This window comes from Candida margitis, assembly GCF_024628925.1.
Source record: "Candida margitis strain CBS 14175 chromosome Unknown scaffold24, whole genome shotgun sequence".
NCBI lineage: Eukaryota > Fungi > Ascomycota > Pichiomycetes > Serinales > Debaryomycetaceae > Lodderomyces > Lodderomyces margitis.
Window position 1 is genome coordinate 23,225 of NW_026261781.1, and position 23,660 is coordinate 46,884.

At 36.6% G+C, this 23,660-nt stretch overlaps 7 protein-coding genes across 7 annotated transcripts; 1 reads left to right on the forward strand and 6 right to left on the reverse strand. All coding sequences in view use genetic code 12, as the record gives it.

Moving 5' to 3' along the window:
- Nucleotides 1-14: 14 nt before the first annotated feature.
- MRPL19 (mitochondrial 54S ribosomal protein uL11m) lies at nt 15-446 on the reverse strand (the record flags this gene model as incomplete). Its single annotated transcript, XM_051813672.1, has 1 exon — nt 15-446. The coding sequence occupies one exon, from the start codon at nt 444-446 to the stop codon at nt 15-17; it is 432 nt and encodes a 143-aa protein (XP_051672659.1).
- Nucleotides 447-3,561: 3,115 nt separating this feature from the next.
- On the forward strand, nt 3,562-4,758 carry CANMA_001681 (decapping nuclease; the record flags this gene model as incomplete). Its single annotated transcript, XM_051813673.1, has 1 exon — nt 3,562-4,758. One exon carries the CDS (start codon nt 3,562-3,564, stop codon nt 4,756-4,758), a length of 1,197 nt encoding a protein of 398 aa, XP_051672660.1.
- A 234-nt stretch (nt 4,759-4,992) lies between these two features.
- CANMA_001682 (uncharacterized protein) lies at nt 4,993-5,466 on the reverse strand (the record flags this gene model as incomplete). Its single annotated transcript, XM_051813674.1, has 1 exon — nt 4,993-5,466. The coding sequence occupies one exon, from the start codon at nt 5,464-5,466 to the stop codon at nt 4,993-4,995; it is 474 nt and encodes a 157-aa protein (XP_051672661.1).
- Nucleotides 5,467-7,699: 2,233 nt separating this feature from the next.
- OLE1 (stearoyl-CoA 9-desaturase) lies at nt 7,700-9,181 on the reverse strand (the record flags this gene model as incomplete). Its single annotated transcript, XM_051813675.1, has 1 exon — nt 7,700-9,181. One exon carries the CDS (start codon nt 9,179-9,181, stop codon nt 7,700-7,702), a length of 1,482 nt encoding a protein of 493 aa, XP_051672662.1.
- Nucleotides 9,182-11,148: 1,967 nt separating this feature from the next.
- On the reverse strand, nt 11,149-14,571 carry CANMA_001684 (uncharacterized protein; the record flags this gene model as incomplete). Its single annotated transcript, XM_051813676.1, has 1 exon — nt 11,149-14,571. One exon carries the CDS (start codon nt 14,569-14,571, stop codon nt 11,149-11,151), a length of 3,423 nt encoding a protein of 1,140 aa, XP_051672663.1.
- A 2,072-nt stretch (nt 14,572-16,643) lies between these two features.
- VPS34 (phosphatidylinositol 3-kinase) lies at nt 16,644-19,874 on the reverse strand (the record flags this gene model as incomplete). The annotated part of the gene is made up of 1 exon (XM_051813677.1): nt 16,644-19,874. The coding sequence occupies one exon, from the start codon at nt 19,872-19,874 to the stop codon at nt 16,644-16,646; it is 3,231 nt and encodes a 1,076-aa protein (XP_051672664.1).
- A 207-nt stretch (nt 19,875-20,081) lies between these two features.
- CANMA_001686 (uncharacterized protein) lies at nt 20,082-22,352 on the reverse strand (the record flags this gene model as incomplete). Its single annotated transcript, XM_051813678.1, has 1 exon — nt 20,082-22,352. One exon carries the CDS (start codon nt 22,350-22,352, stop codon nt 20,082-20,084), a length of 2,271 nt encoding a protein of 756 aa, XP_051672665.1.
- Between the last annotated feature and the right edge of the window lie 1,308 nt (nt 22,353-23,660).

The window sequence follows — 23,660 nt, forward strand, 5'->3', positions numbered from 1 at the left end:
CAGCTCCAGTTACATCATGGTACCACTTTAATACCAACTACATTCGCCGTACTTATTATACTCCCCACAATAGCCTTCAAATCCAAACCCTTATGTCGATCATCGGTCTGTTTAATCTTGGCAATCTCCCAAACATGTTTCAAACTTATCGTCCCTACAACTTCACTACCAGCTTTACCACTGCCCTTTTCAACTTGAGCAGCTTTCATTAATAACCACGATGTAGGTGGTGACTTGATCTCAAACAGGAATGTTCGATCTGGTTTGACCTTGACTAAGCAGGGAACTGGGGTTCCCGGTTCATAATGGGCGGTACGGGCATTGAACTCTTTACAGAAGTCGATGGCTTTGACCCCCTTTGACCCTAATGCGGGACCTACAGGTGGAGCAGGAGCTGCCTTTCCAGCATCAACTACTAGCCTTACCATTGCTGCTTTTGTCGCCATGATTTGTTGTGATGTGTTGTTGGCAGTTGTAATGAACCTTTCATCGAAGTATTTTTTTTTCTTTATTTTTTTCTTTCAGTCTTTTGTGGTTGTAGCACAGTAACCTCAGACTACAATAAATCAAATACCTTTGATTTAAATGATATTTGAGCTGTGCGCTACTTTATGTAGTCAGACTCATAAAAGTTGATGCTATATTTACAATGAGTTTGGAGATACTATAAATATGGGTCGATTCTTCTCTTCTTCTATTTTAGCTGTATATAAGAAGAACTAAGAAATAAGGATTATATACTAGAATAACTATCTTTGCAATAAGTTGTGAGTATTTGGTAGGGATTCGTTCTGTCTCCGAATAACTTAAGTTAGGACACTTTAGGGGATCTATTATTTATTATCTCTTGGTAAATGTGAGATATGACTCTTTAATTAGATGTTTTACACTTATAACTCTTTCAGCCAATTAGTTCCTTCTTATGTTTGGCGCGTTTTCTCATAGGACTAATAGAGTGCTCACAGTCTACATTTTAACTCACGAAGTTTTGGGTTGCTGTACGACAAATTGGTGGTCCATTATAGGAACTTTATGTTTCTTCGTTACTTCAGACTTATTGCTGGACAGCTAGGTACTTGAAATATTAGGGTTGATAAAGCGATAGAGATCACTGATCGATTTATAATTAATTTCCAAAATCGGTGAAAGCATTACTAGAGGCATAACCTGGTAAGTTACTAGTGGTATCAGGTATGCCCACTAAGCTGCCTAAAACTTAAATAGAATATCATTGAATTGTTTATGCTATTCCCAGACTAAATTTGGGAACGGTTGTTGTCCTGGAGATTTTAATCAATAGGAAATTTGTTATCTCTACTTTTGAGAATGAAACAAAAATTCCCAATGTTACATTTTGAAATATAAGGTTGTTGGGCATGGAGTGGCCACAGGTATTACTAATGTGATTATACCATAAAATTCATGATCCAAGCACCGAATTTTGCAGACTTAATATGGAATGAGCCGATTTAGAGGTTTTGGATATTGGGTGCAAATGTTACAACAGATTGCGAAAAAACGTGGAAAAGAAAATTCTGGTTAAGGTTACATTTCGAAGTAGGAAATCCGGATGTTACATGGATTGACACAATAGAGAATTAAGGTTGTATGTTAACTCACTGTTCCCGGCACTAATGCGAGGTGAAGTTTCATTGCATATATATTAATGGTGTATTAAATGTGATTTAAAAAAGGAGAATAAAAAGCGAATACTCAAACAAAACAATATAAACATACACAACTTTCCATCTTCACCGGAAGTATTAACGCCTAACTCAACATTAGAATTGGCCTATGGATTATAGACTCTTCCTTTATATTCTGGTCCGGGCATAAATTCTTGATTGAGATTGACTAAGTTCCTTGGGTTGATTGTAGCTTCAGATTGAGTCTTGAACACAGTATCATCATTTAATAGCCTAGTACAGTAAGGCGTAGATGCACCTGAATCAAAATTAAAGGATTAACTTTAATTCGCATTTTATGGATGTCTGGGTATAATGTAAGCCTTCTCTTTGATTCCAATTTTGAACCGAATCAACTATTTATATATTACTTAAAAACCCGCAATCACACTTTATGAACATAATGTTTCTTCATCATTTCTCTTGTAAAGTTCCTAGTTAACAGAATTTTATCTAATGATCCGAGAGAATAAACGTTATCGAATTTGTTTACCACTTCGGTAAGGGCCTGCCCATCTTCGTGCAATCTTTTCAAAACCTTCAATTTTAACATTTAATGGATGATCCCAAATCACAACATAGTCTCCTATTTCTATTGCTTCTGTAATATTATATGCTACATCAAATATTCTTTTTGTAAGTTCTTTACTCTGCTTCTGGGAAACGTAAGCAGGTTTGAGTTGTAAATCTTTGAAAAAGAGATATTCAGTGGTTGTGATGGCTACTGGTGCCTTCTTTTTTTTTTGCTTTTCAATTCCTGCTATGTATTATTTTTTTTTAATATGACGTCAAATTCAATCAAACTCTCACTCTATCTCTAATGAGCGCTATCTCTCTCTTTCTCTCTATCTCACTGTATCTCTCTTTATATCCACTTGCAGGTCAATTTAACAAAACGCACTAGCATCAACAATATCAAACAGCAGAATTGTAAATTACAAAGCAAGATCTTCTCCAACTGATTGGCCGAACAGTCAACATAAGCAAACCCATAAAGTGGTGTGTCCAACCAAAGCCCATTTGAGCAATAGCATCCCGGTTAAAGCTGAACTAGTTATAATTTTCTTGTATTCATAAAGAAGATATTGCCTATTCAAGTCATCATTGGTCAAATGAATATGCAGAGAACTATGTTGTCTATTACCAGCACAAGGTTCCCATACTTTACCCACGGTAGGCGTGCTTGGTACCGGTTCCAACAGAGAAGCTTTATGAATCATGATCTTCCCAGTCTTGGTCTCATTACGAAGGATGACCACCCTCAGAGACTAATCCTAAATCTAACTTCTTAGCTAAACTCTTGGCATGATACAAATCATGGTTAAACTTCATAAACTGATTCAACCTCAACACGATGGTTGATTACAGCTTCGATGTATTCGGGCAACGCATCCGATTTGACTCCTGCATTGCTTGTATTAACTGCTTGACTTGGCGTAATCAAGTAACGACTAAGCAGCGACTTCTTATAAAGTCAGTAAGTAGTTTGTTTATTTGCAAACGTATCGTACCAGGATTGTGGATCTCTTTCTATTGGGATCTTCACATACATCAATTGGACTTGGGACAGCTGCTTTGGCTGATGGCGTATGGAAAGCTTTATTGAATAAAATGTTTAACACAGTTGAGTTATTTCTGATTTGTGATCGAGGGTACTAGTAATCATATTGGCAACATTATTTCTTAGTCTGGCTTTACTGGGGTAGCTCAATGGGTGGATTTTTGTTGGTGTCCAAAATTCCAATTATCAATGTGTGTCTTAGAATGGTTTTCGACGACACTAATTATTTGCGACTAATTTGCTTTACAAAATTAAGAAGATGAGATGTATTTCCATGTTGAAGTTTTCCTATTTTACATCAGAAGCTACTACAATATGAGCAAGAGTTTACCATTGACTTCAAGAGCCAAGACCACTGCTCTAAAGCAGCCAAAAGAGTTGTTTACATACACAAGAGATATTGATGGAGAATACCATTACAATGCCAATCAATCGCATGAACATCTCCCGTATTACTATTTGCCCGATAGCAAAGTTGATACTCGAATAGATTTGCAGCTGGGCTTTAAAAGCTTCAAGAAAATACCTGAAGAGGCCAACATGTCTGATTTTGAACCACTACTTGATGCAATAACGCAATATGAACGTGATGAAGTGCTGGGGGGTAAAATTGAAGGAGATGTGATTACATTTAGAGGAATCATGACGAGATTAATGTCTATACCGTATAATTTACAAGATGCGTTGGATTTGGTGATTGTACCATTTGATGGTCAATTATTTATAAATTTCAACAATGAAGTTGAATTGAAACGACGCAAAGAACAAGATGATAGATTGAGGCAAACTTCCACCAAGGAGAAATATGAGTATGTCAAGAAGTGTGAATACAGTGGATACAAATTTGAGACCGTTGCCACCATACCTGAGCCTTGGAAGGATGTACTGAGGAAGTATGTCGAGAGTCGCCACAAGAAACCAGTCAATAATTATGAACAATTTTTATCAGTCATTAAAACAGGAATCGGTCCAGTTAAATTAATTCTAGCTGGTGAAGTAGATTGCTGTTGGGATTTCATACCGGAAAAAGCATCCGCTTCATTGCTGCATTATGTCGAATTGAAAACGAGCAAAGTAATTGATTCAAACTCCCAAATTGTCAATTTTGAAAAGAAATTATTCAAAACGTGGTGTCAATGTTTCCTTATGGGGGTTTCCAAAGTCATTTATGGATTCAGAGATGATTCATTTATTTTACGCAATGTCGAAATTTATCAAACAGAAGAGATCCCATTGTTGATTAAAGATAATCCATTGAACAATTTGAAGCAAAACCAAGCGCAGAAAATCAACTGTACTAGTGCTTTGAAATGGTATGGAGCTGTTGTTGAATGGTTGAATGAGGTGATTGATAAAAATGATGAACTGGTTAGTTATAATTTGAAATATGATTTACTGAAGCGGAGTCTAAGTTTGAGTAAAACTAGTAAAGAAATTGATGAGAAATTACGGAATGGAGGCTTGTTGACTCAGGAGTTCAAGAATTGGAGACAAGAGTTGAAGAATCAATGAGTAAAGAGGGGATATTTTTGGTAGATCAAATAGCTTCATAATCTCAGCCTAGAGATGGTGTTAGACTTCGAACAAAATGTAAAACAATTTTGACTTTATATTCTATACGCATGCTCAAATGTGTTCATCTTTTCTAATTTACCGTCCATTTCAGATTTTCACAACTGTGGGTCCTTCTTCAGTACTCGGTACTGCTTCTTTCTCCTTGCACCCTGCACCCTGCGCTATCTCTCCTTAATATACCATTTGTTTAGGATCCCATTTTTCATTTTGAATAAATTCAATCAACGATTTACTCCCCGTTTGCAACAAAGGATGGCCACTTACAATAATCAAAAACCGTTCCAACCCTTGTCTTCTTTTTTCTATATTTAATTCGTTAAATTTATTACTATTCAACAAAATCTTGCCTGGTAATGGAGGTATTACAACACGCGTAGTTTCTTGTTCCAAGATTTTCCTGAATGCCTGAAAATCACTATACCGTCTTCTAATCCTGCTTGATCGTTTTTTAAAAGCGGGGATATTGGTTCGACAGATTATTTCGTAGTCGGTATATTGATTATTACCATATCCATGAGTTATCGGATTACGCACTTCAATTTCGAGAAAATCCTCTGGTTCACCGTATAGTTCATTGAATGATTGGGCCTTGTTTTTGGGAGAAGTGTTTATGACGTCACTTATGGGCTGGAATTGCTTGGACATGGGGTTGTGAAAAAAGAAGGGTATAGGTGGAATGGATGTGGCGGGAGATGTATGTGTATGTGTCTGTGTATGTGTAAAATGTTTGTAAAGATGTAGTTGGTTGACTAAAAGATTGGCTTGTTATACGAAGCTGGTCTGCTCTCTCTCTCGTTGGTGTTGCACTTTTATGGGTGTATCTGCCCTTGGTTGAGTAGAATTTCGAATGTAAAGATTATGTTGACAACAATTGAAATCATGCGCCTTATTTTTTGTATGAATTGATAACGAGCGCTACCAAAAGATCAGGAGCTCCAGAGCTCGTAAACATATCGTTCTGATCAAGGCTACTGATGGTTTTACTTCAGAATAGTGGTGTCTAAGTTGATTTTTGAAAATTTTTTTTGTTGTTTTATTCAAGGAATTGTGGATTGTTTTACAACCGAGCTATTTTTTTACGTTACATGGATCGGACTCTCAAGTAGTATCGATCCGTAACAAGAGTGGCTCTTGTGGCTCCTCCTTTGAGCTTATTAGTGTCTTTTTAAAGAGATTAATACTGACTGCAAGAGTAGATATCAAGATAAAGAGATGCAATTCACTTTAAAGCCGCTCAGTAGTTCTTTATGCAAATATTTAATAAATAACATTAGATTATACCATTAGCTATTCAAACACCTGTATTGCAACACATCAATCATAGAATATATTGTAAAGCACTGCAAGTTAACTCACATTAATCATTTTAGAACATAAGAACTCCTTTCGCAAACTACTAGTGCTTGTATTTGTTTAATAAAACATTCCTCTGTTACCGGGAGCATCTTCAATCTTGTTGCTAACCCAGACCCAAACGTGTGGCCAGCCAAAAAAGCAAGCCATTCCTCCAAACCACATACCAATATCGGGTATTCTTCTAATAAAGTACTTGTATTGAGGAGTTATTTTAATTGCTCTTTGTGATGCTAATCTAGTGATTGTTGGGTGCATTGCTGATTTCGTATACAGAAAGTGGTTTATTTGGTTTAAGAAAAGGTAGGTGGAAAGGAAAAAAGTGAGGACGAAGGTATAAAGGACTATATATATTTACATATATATGTATATGTGGTGGAAAGCTGCATAAGGTTATAAATGAAAGATATAATTGGTCAAAAGTTTATACAATGTTACATTATACATAAAAGAGAGAGTTGTAAGTAATAATGGTTTTCTATAATAAAGTTAAAATCAGCAGATTTATGTTTATGCATATATTTAGTATATTATGATATATTATAGTATGGTTATGCACTGTTATTGTAATAATATATATTTTGTTGTTGTATAACGATGCAATTTGATGGGTGCAAAATTTAAAATACAAAAACACACAGATACATACACATATCAATTTAAAACCATTTACAATATAGTTGATGGCTTTGGTTACCTATGGGAGACACATACAGAGTAAGCCATCTACAAGGTATTCTTTTCACAGGATGTTCTCACTCCCTATGACTCTGTTCAAGAAAAGGCAAAGGACTGAAATTTGTGGTGTGATTTTATTTTTTTTTCTCTATTTTGTCTTCTTTTTTTTTTCTGTGTCCCACTTTGGCAAACGCAAGAGATTTTCAAAGACTCATAACCCAATTCCAATTTGTTAAAATGGACCACGTCTTTTTAAGTTTTGGGCTGTGGTATCCTGTTAAGGAGTAATATGTTCTCTACACCAATGAAATACTATCTTGCAATCTTGAAGACTGGAAAGAAGATTGTTTATCAATGCTCTAACCAAAAAGACTCTCACCTATGCCAAACCCCAGAAATCATGCCAAATTGTTCATTTTGTGTGTCAAATAAACGAAACGCTAAACAATACAATAAGGTGATTGTATTGTTTAGCGAGTTCCTAAATTACCCGACCTTTATTGCCTAAACACATTGGCGAACATTCTCCAGATTGTATCCACCTTGAAGGCAAGAGAATCTCCTTCACAGTTTGATGTCTCTACATCTGATTCGAACAATGAATAACAAATTCACATTCAATACATATACTATATATATAAATAAACAAAACAAGATGTCAACATTTAAAACAAAACAAACTAGTGTGGGCAAATATGCTGAAAGCACTGTTTAACCTCCAACACTCCACACAAACCATAAATAAAGAATCCTTCACCATAACAATCGTAAAATAAAAAAGTAACCAACAAAAGAAATGGGCATTTTACCCATTCCTCAATTTAAAACTCCTCTAAAAGAAGGGTATCTAACTTTGCTTCTCCTTTTCGTTCTCCATCTCCATGTATTGTTCTTGAGCATCAAAAGTGTTGGCATTAGCATTAACATCTTTAATAACAGCAACCCTCATTGTGGCCAAGATATTATGTGCTGCATTTGAATGACGATAAACAGCACCACTAAAAGCATCAGTAGCATCCTTACCCAAAGTAGCTCTAATCAAAGCTTGTCCACCTGGATGTTCTTTAATAAAAGACTTGACATTGTGAATGATACCACTTATTATAATCAAACCTTCTTTCTTGGCACGTTGGTTAAATTCTTCTCTTGTCCAAACGGGTAACTCATCAACGCTTGATCCCCACTTCAATTTTTGTCTTTGTCTATCCAACTTCTTTTGTTGTTGTTGTAAAAGACCTTGTTCAATGGCATTCTGAGAAAACATCTTCAAGTTCCAAGCCAAGCCAAATTGAGACAATGTATAGATAACCATCTTGGTTGGGTCGTATTGGTACCACTTCAAGGCATTTCTATAGTCACTTGGGAACTCGTGATGGAAGTTGTGGTAACCTTCACCAAAAGTGACAAATGCCGTTAAGACATGATCTCTTGGTGTTCTTCTATCGTCAAATGGTTGAGTACCAATCCAATGAGCCAATGAGTTGACACAGAAAGTAGCTTGTTGGATGAAAAACGACTTGAAGATACCAGCATAGATGAATCCTCCCCAATAATCACCCCAAAAGTATCCTGCAATCAAGGTTGGCAAAATGAAAGCCGAGAAAACCATCAAGAGCAAGTAATGTTTGTGTTGGAAAACAACAACTTTATCAGCAATCAAATCGGAAATGTCAGCTCTAGCTCTGTTTTTGGGGTTGGCCTTTTGCAACATCCATCCTAAGTGGGAATACCAAAATCCATTTCTGGCATCATATGGGTCCCTTGAAGTATCGGTATACCTATGATGAACTCTATGAGAGTGGCCCCACCACTTGATTGATCCTTCAATGGCACCAGCACCAAAAAAGGCGAAAAACATACGTACTGGCAATGCAGCATCATATGACTTGTGAGCATACAAACGATGGTAACCAGCAGTGATTGACACTCCACTAAACACGTAAAGAATAAATGCCAACACCATAGTTTTCAATTGTGGTGGAACGGAAAATGCCGTCATCATACCTATGGTAGGAACACCAAGAACCAATATAAGATTTAGCCAATTAATCTTTTGTGCAAAATTGTTCATTGTCCATGGTTCTTCCGATATGTGTTTCTTATGAGCGTATTTGGCCTTCTCTCTAGCATCTTTTTCAGCCAACGATTCCATAGAATCTTGGGTGATTTCTTCAGCAGTGACTTTAACCAAGTCTGCAGTACCCATCAACTTACCACCTAAACCAGCAGCCACAATTCTGGGTACTTTTTTGTTGGTACCAGCGGCAATGGCATTTAGTTTGGTGATTTCAACGGTCTCCAATTGTTCTGTAGAAGTGGTAGAAGCCATTGTGAGACGTGATATCCTTCTATGTTTGTGTGTAAAAATGTAAAGCTATAAGAAGAAAAAGGGATAGTGATAATCTTGTTTCTGTTTTATATGAAAAAAAAAGTTGTGTGATGAGGGTATGGTTTTGATTGATAATTTTTGTTGGGTAGCTAGTAAGAACAAGACAGTGTATGATTCTGTCTGTCTGTAGATGTTTATAATGTAATTGAGATTTGATATAAAGAAGAATATACTAAAAGTGTACAATTGAAATAAAAGAAGAGAAATTATATATCTAATATATATATATATATATATTCATATGACAGGGGTGTTAAAGAAAATGGTCTGTTATCTGATGTTATAAAAATAACTGCAAAAAAAAAAAGAGTAAAAAGAAATTATGCACCTCCTTAAACATCAAATAATTACACAAAAGACTACAGGTTTACCCAAAAAAAAAATTTTAAACGAGAAGGGGCGTTATAAACCGATGAGAAGACAGTTCTACCATTCCAATTTTGTTGCTGTTGTTGGGAATCAAAGGTCAATTGAATATAACAGCAATCAACTACGAGCTTATGTCATTGACTACAGCCTTCTTCGTAAAAGAGAGAATAGAAAATGAGCAGTTGGAAGATTATAAAGCATCCCGCGGTTAAATTGAAAGCTTGGGCGTTTTTTACTCAACAAAAACTTTAATTAAATAATATTATATGCAGGACTCGCAGATGAAATGAATCTTTCGTAATTCATTCATATAACAAATAGTAACAATAGTAATAGTACTATTTGAACAATACACACTACCCCTTTGCCAAAGTAAGACATTTTTTTGCATTTAAAAATGTTGGGGAGAATCTAGTTGAAAAAAAAAAAAGAAGCGCAAATAGTTGACAAATCAATCGACTGATTCTGTCCTGTTGTGATTCTATACGATGAAATGACCCTATTTTTTCTCTTCTCTGCTTCTGCTTTCCACTATTCATTCTTTCTTATTAGTAACCCCTTCCCACGGGCTACCATAAACTGCTTATTTTATAAAATAGGAGACATATCATAGTGACAGTGTGTGTACTCAAAAGAAACGTTTGATGTGTATACTTTTTTTGGTGATTTGTACACTACCTTCACTTGCAGATGTTTTTCCTTAACTCCATTTTATCTCCTTAATGAGTTAGTTAGTTAGTTAGTTAGGCGGACTTTAGAACGCAAAATACTTTCATTCAAAAACTGTTTCCCTTCTAGTTACTCTTTTTTGGGACTTACGCTATGAGGCTATAGTATTTATCGCTTTCAAGTTTATACTTCCTGTCATCCGAACCACACCCATTTGTAGTTAACTGTTCAGCAACCCAACATCAATACTTAACTTCCCTTTGGCATTCGTATGGTCCCCATTGACCCTTTAGTTATCTACCTTGCTTTATCAACTTTACACAATTTTTTTTTTTGACTTTTATTTTGCAATACTCTCAGCCAAAAAAGTCTGGTGATTTCACTCCAACTTTACTCCAGCTCAATGCAACCGTTGATGGAACAAGTAGTTAGCCATCAGATCCCAAGTGCGAAGAGCCGTATATTGTACCGCAACGGTTTAACGGCTATACCTAACTACCAGTACGTCGGTCGCCCCACCCAACACTCAACAAAAAGAATTTCTTTTTTATTCGCAACCGCCCTTGTCAAAAATCATATGCACTGAGACCAAATCTTTTTTTGCTTCATCTAAATCTATCTATACGAGAGAGAGAGAGAGAGAGAGAGAGAGAGGGCGGAAAGAAGAAATGGATGTGGTTGCAATAAGAAAACAGGGCCTCGTAAGCTCAATCCTTTTGTAATCTCTCTTTACCATTTCACTTTACTTACAGAATGATTACTCATTGATCCAATGCAGAAATTTCTTTGTGTTTTTGTTTATTAGTAATTATTTCTAGTAAAAATAGATTCAATGGACTTTTTGTTTACATAAACCATAAGTCTGAAGCCTAAACCTTTTGAACGCATTCCCATTGAGCAAACACATACCAGCTATTACCATTATCACCAATGACTAATCCCCGATAAACACCTAGTTCCAGGCACTTGATATTTGACGAATACAATCCAAATGGTTTGGCAATTGAGTTAGTGGCTCTAACACAACCATACTCCTCTTCTTTCTCTCGCTCTTCATCTTCATCACGTGTCAATTTGAAATATTTTCCCAGCGGCGACTCAATCACAACCTTAAAGTCGGCTGGCAGTGATGTAGTCGACTTCATAGCCAAAGCAGCAGCAGCATGACGTAGCCCATGGCTGGGATACTGTTCAATTTGAAACAGATAGGTGTTTTTAACCATCAATTTATTGGCTTGTGGTTTAACAATATACAAATCATTCAATTGACTTTGGACTGTGGGGAAGCGTTGGACAAATTTGGTTTGTCTAGTTGCACCTTGATGTGTTAAGGGAACAACGATGGATAACTGGTGAATATTATCAAAATGCTTTTGTAATCCCTTGGGTCCAGCAAAGATTTGTAATACACCAATTGATTCATTCTTGGGTAGGATGGCCTTAATTTTAGCCATACGTTTATGATTAACCCATCTAATTTGGCATAAACTTAAATCATTAGTAGTGACTCTTGATGTTTTAACTAATGTAAACAATTCAACATCAGCAGGAACATACAATTCCAATTCGAAAATCTCCAAATCTTTCAATCTAGTTAACGCATTGTTGAAATTGTAAAACGACAACTCATTGGCATAAAACCCCGAGTAAGTTCTGGGTAAATAGAAGGCAATGCTAGGATCGATCGGAGGTGTCACATGCTGTAAGTCAATTATTGATGGGATATGCGTCGACACTAAACTTAATGGCTGAGCAAGAAAATAAAATTCATTATAGGAACACTCGTGTAAGTTGCAAACTGTGGGGTTTTTAAAATTGAACAAGTCAATTAATCGGAATTTGTCTTCAACTAATACCGATAACCAACAATGATTGATGACATATTGCTCATTGTGATAAAATTCATTGGGTTTTTTCCAAAATCCTAAAACAATCTCACATGGGATTCTCAATGCATCAAGGATTTTTTTAAAGATGTAGTTGATTTGGAAAATTGATGCTTCTCCCTTCAGTTGTACTTCTTTCAATTTGGGTTTCACTTGAGAAATAACCGATGATGATGGCAAACGTTCTCCTCCTACTGATTGTTCCTCCTCTTCTTCGATTATGTGGAATTTGCACAAGTGTAATAACACACCCCTTATCTTTGCCAATTCTGAACTATGAAACTTGACTGATATATCAGATATAAATTCATTCAAATCGTACCGAATGTCGTAATTACCAATAAACGCATCAATTTTGGAATATGGAACCGATGATAAATCAATAAAACCATCATTATCATCAGTCACAAAGTCTCCATTTTCTTGACTAACCGCAGTCGTTGTTTCATTCGTATTGATTTCGGTAATGTAGTCCAATGGTTTAACAATCAAGTTGGCCTCACTTTTAACTACTCGTTTAGTCCGGCCTTGTTTCTCTTTCGAGGTTAACGAATTCATTCTATTGATGTCCATCTTGTAACTAACCAAATCAATCTCATCTTGTCGTTGTAATCTTTGTTCAATTGGATTTAATTGTTCTTGAGTTGATCGTTTCAATAACTTTTTGAAAATGTTTCCATTTCCTTTCCTTTTGTCCTCAAATACGGCATTCATCACATCTGATTTAGACTCTGTATAATGTAAATCGTCCAAATCTTCTTCTTCTTCTTCTTCTTCTTCCTCAACCATGGTGGCATCATAAATATCCTCATTGATATTCATGCCCTTCATACGCGATTGGCTTTGTTGTAAATCTTTTTCGTATTTATGTCTCATAAATGAGCCGGCACTTGTTGCACTCAACTCAGACAAGTTCATCACATCACTTTGTAATGATTTGATAGAGTTTTTCAACTCTTCTTGTTGCATGTATAAGCGGTAATAGTCATCGTCATTAGTGATATTCGCCACTGCCATTCCCAGGTCTTGGTGGCCTGATGAACGAAAATCATCAGTATCAAACGGAATTCTCATTTGTGAGTTAGAGCCCATCTCATTGTTTAATGCCCCACTTGGTGATGATGCGACTTGTGACTTCATTGGGGTCAAGTGCTTTGGTGGAGGTGGAGGTGGCGGAGATTCATCACCAGCGACCCGTCTTTGCACATTGCTTTTAGTGTTGACATAATTAAGCATCATTGGGTTACTAGGCTTGCCACGTTGCATGTCCTCTTCTTCATCAGTGATATAACTTGACATTTTTTTACTCAAATCATCACGGGAGTACCGTTGTCTGTCATCGACAGAGTCATATGAGTCAATGGAATATTCCTCCTTAGTTCTTGGTGAAGAAGTATTGTATTTTGGGGTTGGCATTGGATATCTTTGATCTTGTGACCTAACCAGAAAATCATTACGCTTTAACTTTTGCAACTCGTACTCCAATTCAGCTCGTTTCCGAGCAATTTCTTCGTATTCGTTGATGAACTCCTGCTCCCGTGGCGCTTTGCTCTTATTCTGTCTTGGAGATGTAACATTAGGCGACAATGGCAATGATGAATGACTTCCATAATGCACTTGCTGTTGCTGTTGCTGATGCTGCTGCGCTAGCTTCTCTTTATATTGTTGTCTCTGAGCCAAGTTGGCAGACTTGACATCAGCATATGAGCTTGACTTGTGCGATGCACCTTGAGGATATGGTTGTGAATGAACCATGTCTCGCTGTGCCGACATCATGCTATTTCGATTCAAGTCCAGAGTTGACTTATAGAGTTTGTAATTGTCAAGTTGTTGCTGCTGCTGCTTCAATTGTTGTTGCATACGTTTAAAATTTTCAATTTCGAAATCACGATCGCGTTGAAGTTGCAATTGTTGTTGATATTGACTTAATTTACCAGTGGAGAAGCTTCCTTGCGAAGCTGATGCATGAATAAAATTGTTTTTTTTTCCCATTGATGGTGAAATTCCATCAGAACTTTGGTTCATTCTATCATACGAGCCTCGTGATGTTGGTGAGTTCACATCACCCATTTTGTAATTCATCATGGTGTTTGATGAGAGTTGCTTTTGAAACCGATCAACTGACATAGTACTGCCACCCATCATCTTTCCCTTTTTAGTAGGAGTGCCCAATCCCGACGTAGGAGGAGGAGTGGTTCTCGAACTATCTTCCTCCATTATAGAGACATATTCTCGGGGAAATATCCCCTCAGCTCCATTTCGACGTAGCTTCCCACTCCACCAACTCTCATCAACTATGGAAAATACCTGGATCAATTCATTTTCAAGAAACCCCAAGTCACCAGACTCTTCACCAGGCCATGAGACAGTTGTTTTTACTTTGAATGGTAGGGGAGGTATTGTCATGAATGAAAACGAAAGAAGGGGGGCTTTGAAATGCAAAGGTGAAGATAATCAAAATGGTAATTGAAAAACAAAAAAAAAAAACAAAATGCAATGAATTATAGATTCAAATAAAAGGAATGGATTGTGAAAATGCTAAATGATGACGATGGTGCAATGTAAATGAATGAACGATGAGTGTATGGTTGTTGTTGAAAAAGAAGTTGAGATCAACCATATAAAAAGAAAAAAAAGTAAGGCAGAAGTGGTTATATTTTTTGTAGAAGTATGAAAGGGCTTTAGTCAAAAATGAAGACAAGACAAGAGATTTGGGAAAACAATGATAATCTGTTTAACTCTGTTTGCTAATTGCTATAATTAAGTTTCTGTTTTTGTACTTCTCGTTTTATTGAGAAGTAGTTGGGACCATCATCATCTTTAAGTGTATCTCCAAAGCAAGAGATTTCCCAATGGGCAGAAAGATTGAAACTTTGATTTTGTGTTGCACTTCTTAATTAGGTCAATTGGTAAACAAAAAGACATTATTGAGTGTTTGTATCACAATGCAAAGCAAAAGAGACAATTACTGTCGTGTCGCAAAAAATGCTTTGGTCCGTTGTATTTTCGAATGCAACATGCAGAAGAACAACCAAATATGTATCATTTGAAGGATTACAAATGATAGTTAGAAGTAATCGGTGTGTCATGCAAAACGACCTGTTTGTTAGACGCTTTTTGACTGTTCAATAGCTGGACATTGAACCAAAGTACTAATGATCTTTTTAGTGGGTTTTGCTTTTTTACTCTTTTGGTTGTATATTCTCTACTTATCCAGTTCTTTGCTTCTAAAAAGTACAACACAGTTGATGATATGTGTAATCACATTCCCCTTAAAAATTGACTAATTTGATTTCTCCTTTCTCAATAATATATATATATATAGCATACACACACAGCGTTTCTTATATACCGGAAGGAGGGGTATTGTTTATTTTGCAACACTATAAATATAAATAGGACAACCTCTCCACATACCCCTTCAAGAAAAGAAAAGGAGTTTCTTCTTCAAACTTTGACAAAAGCAGTAAATTTCCTAGGGTTTTTAGTATGACCTTTGACGGCCTCTTTGCTCTAATGGAACCAAATAATAAGTGTACCAGCTCCCACCCAAAACTTTACTAACACTCTGACATCACTGTGTTGGCTTCTAGACAAAATTATGTCAATAAAATAACTACACTACCAATGACCAATGAGATTTGGGTAATAGTGCTTTCAATATAGTGTTGTCCATAACCCACCTTGATTCTGGATAACATACTTGGAAGAATTATATGTGTATGTGTATGTGTATGTGTATGTGTGTATGCGTGTGCTTTTTTTTATATGGATTGATTTAATAACGTGTCTGTGTCTTTGTCTTTCACTCACAACTAATCAATCTAATGTGAAACAGAGTCCCCTCTGCCCCACCCTCATGGGGTCTCTTTCATATAAATACCTATCAGTGATTGCGTTTCGGCTTGTTTTGCGAATTCGTGAATAAGGCATTCTTTATGTTATCAAATTCCAGACAATGAAAATTATATTCTGTTTTAAGGGCGTTTGTTGGTAATATTCTGCCACATTCAGGTACGTATAACTATATCAGCTACTACTATGTAATACCACTAGTTACGTACCGATAAAGAAGAGGTATATCCTTTGGGTATTGCCTTAAATACTTGTTAAAATGTACGAGTAAAGGACTTTGGGTAAAAAAAGACGATACTCTGTTTGTAGTTTTTTGATATACTCTTCTCTATGCAAATCAGAGATTGGTGAGGTGCTACAGTCGTAATATTGAAGAATGACTTTCTTCTAAACGGATGCCATCAAAAAATAACCTATGTTTCAGATGAATAACTCAACAGGCTTGCTGACAAATATCCTGATAAATACATAGTTTATAGAGCGGTACTATAGTAATCTTTTCTTGCAGATGTTCATCTAAAACCGTAGCCAAGAAGAAGTACAATCATGTATCATACCATAAGAAAAGAGCAAATGAGATCCGTACTCCACTGCACACAATCCCCCCACCATTTCCACAATCATCATGCTCGCCAATACTGCGCCAAACTATGTAACCGGTCAATAACAACCGGCAAAAATGCATTGACGCTATCATTAATCAAATCCTGGAAATGCAAAATGGCCTCTTCTTCACTCATTTGTAAACAAAACTTTTCTTGCACTTTTTCAACCACCCGTGACGGATCAGCTGTGATATCAGGAATATTGGCATCCAACATCAACTGAAATAAGTTGAGAATCAAATTACTATTCTTTCTCAATGTAGTATACGTAATAAAACAATAATTCTTGAACACATGGAAATTCTCATGCTCCATTCCACCCATGCCATCAATTACTTGTATGGGCAACTTCATCAATGGTGGGAACGGTTTGGGATCACGTCCTAATATATAGCCGAAATCAGCGTGCCAGAATTTACCATTGGGCGATAGTAATAGATTATCCAAATGACGATCACCAACTCCGAGAATGTAGGTAATGACGCAATATCCGGCACATGACTTGACATAATTGTCCATAAGTTTCGGTGACACGCCCAAATCGGAGGCAATAGCGGCTTTGGGTTGTGGTGGTAGTTCGGGTGGGCTACTATCATCATTATTGGTTGAACTTGATGAATGCAACACGCTTTTGGAAATGGGTTCGATTGTTTTTTGATCTTGGTCTTGGTCTTGACTATGAATTCTCAAGTAATTTAGTATTCCATTGCTGGTTACATGAGGAGGAGGTGGTGGTGGTAGAACATCTCCTTCAGATGCAGCGATAGTTGTAGTTGCAACAGTACCAGTACCAGCAGCACTACCTGCTCCTGCTGGTGGTGGCGGCACTTGAGTATACTTTGACAAGACGACATCCAATGTCTCATTCGGCACAAATTGAATAAGCCCCGCTATGGGACTAGTAGCAAGGATCTTGTACGGAGTCAACTTCAAATCCAAATTCTCATTCTTCAACAACTGGTCCATCAAATTAATAATTTGAATAACCAATTGGTCTTGTCGCAAATCATCACCAACCTTAAACATCAATGGGTACTTGCCATACTTGTTTGTTGTCCTTTTACCAAATATTTGTGAAGTCTGTCGATTCTTACGCTTATGGTCAATCGTCTTCAACGTGATTTTCAAGGGAGCTAGCGATGATTTAAACACGGAGGATTCTTGAGGATAGCACCCACAAACCATAACAGTTGGGTCTAATGGCAAGGGAAACGGTTCAGGAAACTTGAGTAACTCATTAGTTGATGAAGATAAATAATCGCGTAGAAAATCCACTTTTTTAGCAGTGGCTTCACCCTTTTTGAAACTAGTTCGTAATAGCTCGACCAAATGAGTAAGCTTTTTAATAAACCAAATTTGGCGTTTAAGATGCTTATAATTGGGTAATTTATGTTCGTGGCAATATGTTTGCAAACATTCAATATACTTGTTCAATATGATTCCATAAATGTTGCTGGTCGCACCATGTTGACTCAATGTATCTTCATTTTCCACCTTGACATACCAGTAAAAGAAATTGCCCAAGTTTTCATTTTCAACCGCTAGTTCAATAAGAAATTTGGCAAGGGGTAGGTCCATACAATTTAGAACCGTGGTGGATCCTTCATCTTCAATATCGTCCTTATTCCTCTTGTCCTTTGCCACCTGTGCAATATCTTGATAAATCAACGCCTCATATTTCAAAGCTTGAACCAACTGTAAAAGATAAAGCAACAACTCTTCACTCCTAGCCAATTTCAATCGTTCAACCGCCAACTTCCTCAAATAACAAACATTATCAAACACTTTTTGAAATTTCACTTCATCTTCTTTCAATTTAGTATCGCCCTTGGAAGCAAAGTTATCTTCAGGGTACCGTGGCCTTCCCAACACATGAGGATTGAAAAAACTACCCAACAATTCCAATGCATCGCCAATTTGTAAATTTTCGACATTCCAATACAAAGGTAGGATCTCCTTGAAGGTATGGTCCAACTCATAATCGTTTTCCCAATTGATTGATTTAAGAAATTTGGGCAAGAAGGATTTAGTCGATGCCTTATTGGTTGAATCGTTGGAATTGTTTTTGCTGAAGTAGTATCTGAATCTCCACATTAAATTCTTTTCATTGTCGGTCAACTCAGCATTGGATGGTTTCAACAATATTTTCAATAATTCATCACGTAATTGCGGCGACGGTTTCAAGTCCTTATCAATGATGGAGTTATTGTTGATATTTCTCTCCAATTTATGAAACTTCAACTCGATTGGGTCCAACATTAGATTCGTTGCATTAGCAGTGCCGTTTGTATTTGCATTGGGCGTTGTTGTTGCACCAGCAGCAGTGCCATTAGGAGCATTATTTGTACCAGCATAATTTGCCGTTAATTGGAAATCAGGGTCATAGATTTTAGCAGCTTTGGGATCGGATGAAGTCGACATGGGGATATCAATTGAATTAATCACCTTGCTTGTAGTTGCATTGTTTAATAGCGGATTGACACTCGTTCTCGGTTCTAATCCCGGTACGTTGTAAGTGATGTCTGAATACACAATAGGAAACTCATATTGCGGAAGCTCAACGTACAAGTAATAATCGTGATCGCGGGTACAATCTGAAGTCACATCAATCATGGGTAATGCAATCTTATCAAGCCAATTTATTCGAGGATACTGTCCATTTTCGTAGTTGATCAAATCTTGCTCTAAAGTAGTCAATCCAGTCAATGTACCATAATTCAACTTCCCTGCTTCAGAATCAACATCTGCTTCAGTATATATAGGAACTTTATGCGACCCACTTCGCAACGTAGATGATTTGTGATTGAATAGACTAAGGAACCCCACCCCAAATACAACTGGCTTTGTATCGACAATCTCTATCACGGAAAACTTGACATACGAATCATACCACACTTGATCACCATCTATAGCCAACTTTAAGACTTGGTTCCATATTCGCTTCTTGTTATTGAATGCCTTGTACGACGTTTGAATCGGTATACTGATCAAATTGTTATCTTTACCATCATAAACCTCAATCGTCACGTATAGGTCCAGATATCGATATATATTGGATAATTTTTGGAATACCTGGGGGTTTGCAAACTTTTCCGAAACGGTCGCTAGTTCAAGGTTGGGGTTTGTACATTGCATATAATTGATCTTGATATTGATTGGTTGTGATAGGTCTTTGGATAAGCCGAATGTAGCCAACACTCGATTGCTAGGAGTTGGTGACTCCTGGTGTGATGTGGAAATAGTATTCATTGATACTAGAGGGGGCTGACTTTGTTATTTGAAAATTTATGGACTCAGATAAAAGAAAGCATTGCACCTCTTGGAAAGTAATTTTGATGTGCTCTACCTTACTCAGTGCGGCTCATGATTCCAAAAAAAAAAACAAAAATATACAATGATTGATATTCTATACGGGGATTTGTATTTCTCTATATATAGTTTAAACAAAATGCAAATTTAGTTGTTCTTACCAAACCAGAACCCATCATTATTATTGGAGTTATTTCCTCTTGTATTAGCATTTGGTGATTTCATAGGGTAATCATCTTCAGAATCATCACTGCCATCTCCATCAGTTTCAAAATTGTAAAAGAAAGGTCTAGCCTTTTTAACTTCACCACCTTGTCCCTGCTGCGGTTGTTGTTGAGGCTGTTGAGGTTGAGGTTGAGGTTGCAGTTGCAGTTGTTGGTGCCCATTTGAAAAGGACGAGTAATACTTAACCGAGTTCTTTCTTGGCCCTGATTTCCTTCTGGGAGGTGATTGAGGTACAGAGGGCTTCCCTTGTTTATTCTTGAACGATAATGAAAGTGGCCTCACTTCATTTGAATTAAGCGACCCCTCACTACGAGAATTGCTCGTTCTTTCACCGTTGTCGTTGTCCTCATCATCCTCATCACGATCTGAGCCTGAATCTGAGCCTGAACCTGATCCTTCATATTCATCATCACCACTGTTTTCATTACTATTATTAGCAGAGTCAGAATTCATGGTGAAACTTTGAGGCAATTGATTTTGCGACTTCTTTTGTTGATAAGACAAAAATAATGGGTTGTTAATTCTCTTTTTATTCAATGATCGAGCCCGGTTCAAAGTTTCAATAGGTGATGATCGGTTAGCTGCTGCCGCAGCAGCAGCGGCGGCGGCGGCAGTGGGAGGTTCATGATGTTCTTTAATAATATCCAATTCATCAACGCTTTGGTCACTAATGGAGTCAACTGACATATCAGATTCATTAGACCTCACTCGGTTAATCACTTGTGGGAAATACGAATCCTTGGTATGGTGGGCAACAAATACTGATGAGTTTGGATTGGAACTGGATCTATTTCTATTTTGAAGCTGGGAAGACACGTATTTTGGAAGATCAGTGGAAGAATTTTCCGCCGAAGATGACGACATTGTGGGTCGAGTGTTGCTATATTGTTGTAGATTGACCTGTGAATTGACTCGGGAGTTGAGTTTATGGATGGGTATTTCTGAAGTGTTTGAATACTTCAATTTAATTGGTTGTACAGACTCATTACTCAAAATCTTTGATAAATCAATTACCGAGTTCGATTTTGACGGTGCCGAATTGGGTGACACATCTGGACTTACTCTTTTTGAAGGCGGATTAGTTATGGCAAACCCCTTTTTAAAAGCTTCACAATTCATCATTTTTTCTTTAAATTCTGCTCTGATCATAAAATGCTTTTTATCAGGAATCCAGTCCTTTGCTGCAGGACAAAGGTAATTATGTCTTGCTGGTGGTAATCCATTGACACTTTTTGAAGCTGACGTAGACTCAATCTTGAATGAAGCTCTTGGCTTATATTCATCCTTTATATCTGCTTCCTTGGGTTTATCAATAAGATCATCCTTTTTAATGAAGTTTGTTTTATAATATACAATGTCTGTTTCCAAGTTTAAGCCTGTGTCAATCCCTTCTCTCCCAGAAATGCCAAGTGCATCCTTGACGAGTTTCCAGTAGTAATTTCGAGGATCGAATTCTTCAGCTTCGTCCACCACTTCGTCGCGTTTCAATCTCCTAGCCAAATTAATCTTTGCCTCGGGAATCTCTTCAAATATAGGGTGGTTGATAAAATAAGACATTAGATTGTTGATCAAATATCCATGAGACACAATAATAATAACATCCTTGTTCTTGATATATGATTGTTTGTCGTATGTTGCCAACAATTTCTGGAAATACTCTTTGCATCTTGCTTGGTATTCTTTGTAAGTTAAATTAGGTCCATTATATTGACCCAAAGTGACTGTTGGCCTAAAATTGGAACAAGCATTTTTATTTTTCAAAGTTTTTAGATTGGGAGTGTACATATTGTAAGCGTCATTGGAATCAACAAAGGGAGGTTTATTGGTCATTTTATCATGGACCCATTCACTTAACGCAAAGTCACCAAGTAATTGGAAACGCACCTTGTAATTTGGAAATTGTTGGGCAAATTTTGCCTTTAACTCAGTGATCAATATGTCTGCAGTTTGACAGCACCTTAGATAAGGACTGAAATGGATATATACATTCTTCCGTAGTGATGACTCCTTATCCTGAAATGCTTCTGTGTTGGAACAAATGTCTTCAACAACCTGTTGCAACTGCGGAATAGCAGAGGTTGCCAATGAAGGATCATATGCGTGGTAATCTTCTGTAATTGGTTTAGCCTCTGGGTCTGTCTTTAAAGCATGGTCTATTCGGTCTCCGTGACGTAGAAAATACAACTCTGTCATTTGTGGCGGGGCGGAGAAAAAGGCAAGGGGGTTATACGGTGGTTAAGTTGATAAAATTATTGATATAAAAACCGTACTGTTAAAGGCGATGTTGCATTATTTTTTGGGGAGGGTTTTTGCCTTGAGAAGGTGGGATTAGTAATGTGGTTTGGATCACAGTCTCAGGGGGGAAGGGGGTAATAAGTAAGTAGCTAACTGTGAAGATATTATAGGTGGCCTTGAGTGAAAACTGCGATAAAAAATGAAATGTGCTATTGCTGTGGGAGTCAGTGGTGAAGGAATATAATAGTGTTGCTTCTGGTTGTAAAAAAGTTGATGATTTATCGCGTATTATAATTATCCCAAGATCTAAACGGAAAAAAAAAGTTTTCTAAAACGATGGCTAATAGCTTATTCCTTAATGTCTTTTGTAGCAATGATGATGTTGTAGATGTTTTTGCCGTTGCTGTTTTTGTTTGGAGTCAGTCTTTTAACAAAATAAAAGTATGGTGTTGATGTCTTCAATATTAGTTGTAATGTTGTGTTATGTTATGTTGAAAATGAGGAATAATTTTTTGTATTATTGTATATTTCTCTGTCTGTTGTGTCTTTGTCTGCTTCTGTTTCTGTGTCCGGGTGTCTGATGTTTTCCCTCGTGAGTTTATTTTATTTATTGCTTTCTAATAGTATACACAGGAGACAAAAACAATACAAATACAAATACAAATACAAATACAAATACAAATACAAATACAATACAATACAATACTACATACAATACTACATACAATACTACATACAATACTATATACAATTGAAGATTAGAGAGTAACCGAAACATACACATATTGAGAGGAAAGGATTAATAAGTATATCTTATATAGTACTACAATATCTTTGTTTATAGCTACTACTATCACTATTACAACTTAAACAACCTAAAGCTAATTTAATTGATCATCAAAAGACAATTTCTTCTGACTGGTGACTGAAAAATAAATAAGTTTAATTAAATATAATTTAATCTTTTTTGTTGTTTCTATTTTGTGTCTCCTTTGTTTGGGTAATTTTGAAAGGGTTATGCATATATTTATCTACATATATATATATATAGAGATAAATATATATAGTTAGTAAGAGACATATACCACCCGACACCCACTTACTTCTATCCATAAAGTTATATAGACTTATATCAAAGTATGTTCTAAAGTACAAATGTGCACATAAAACAGAAAGCATACTAACTCCATCTCATCTCTTTCTCATTCTTAATATTGCATGTGGTTTATACATACATGTGTCTAAATTTTTATCCAACGGATAATT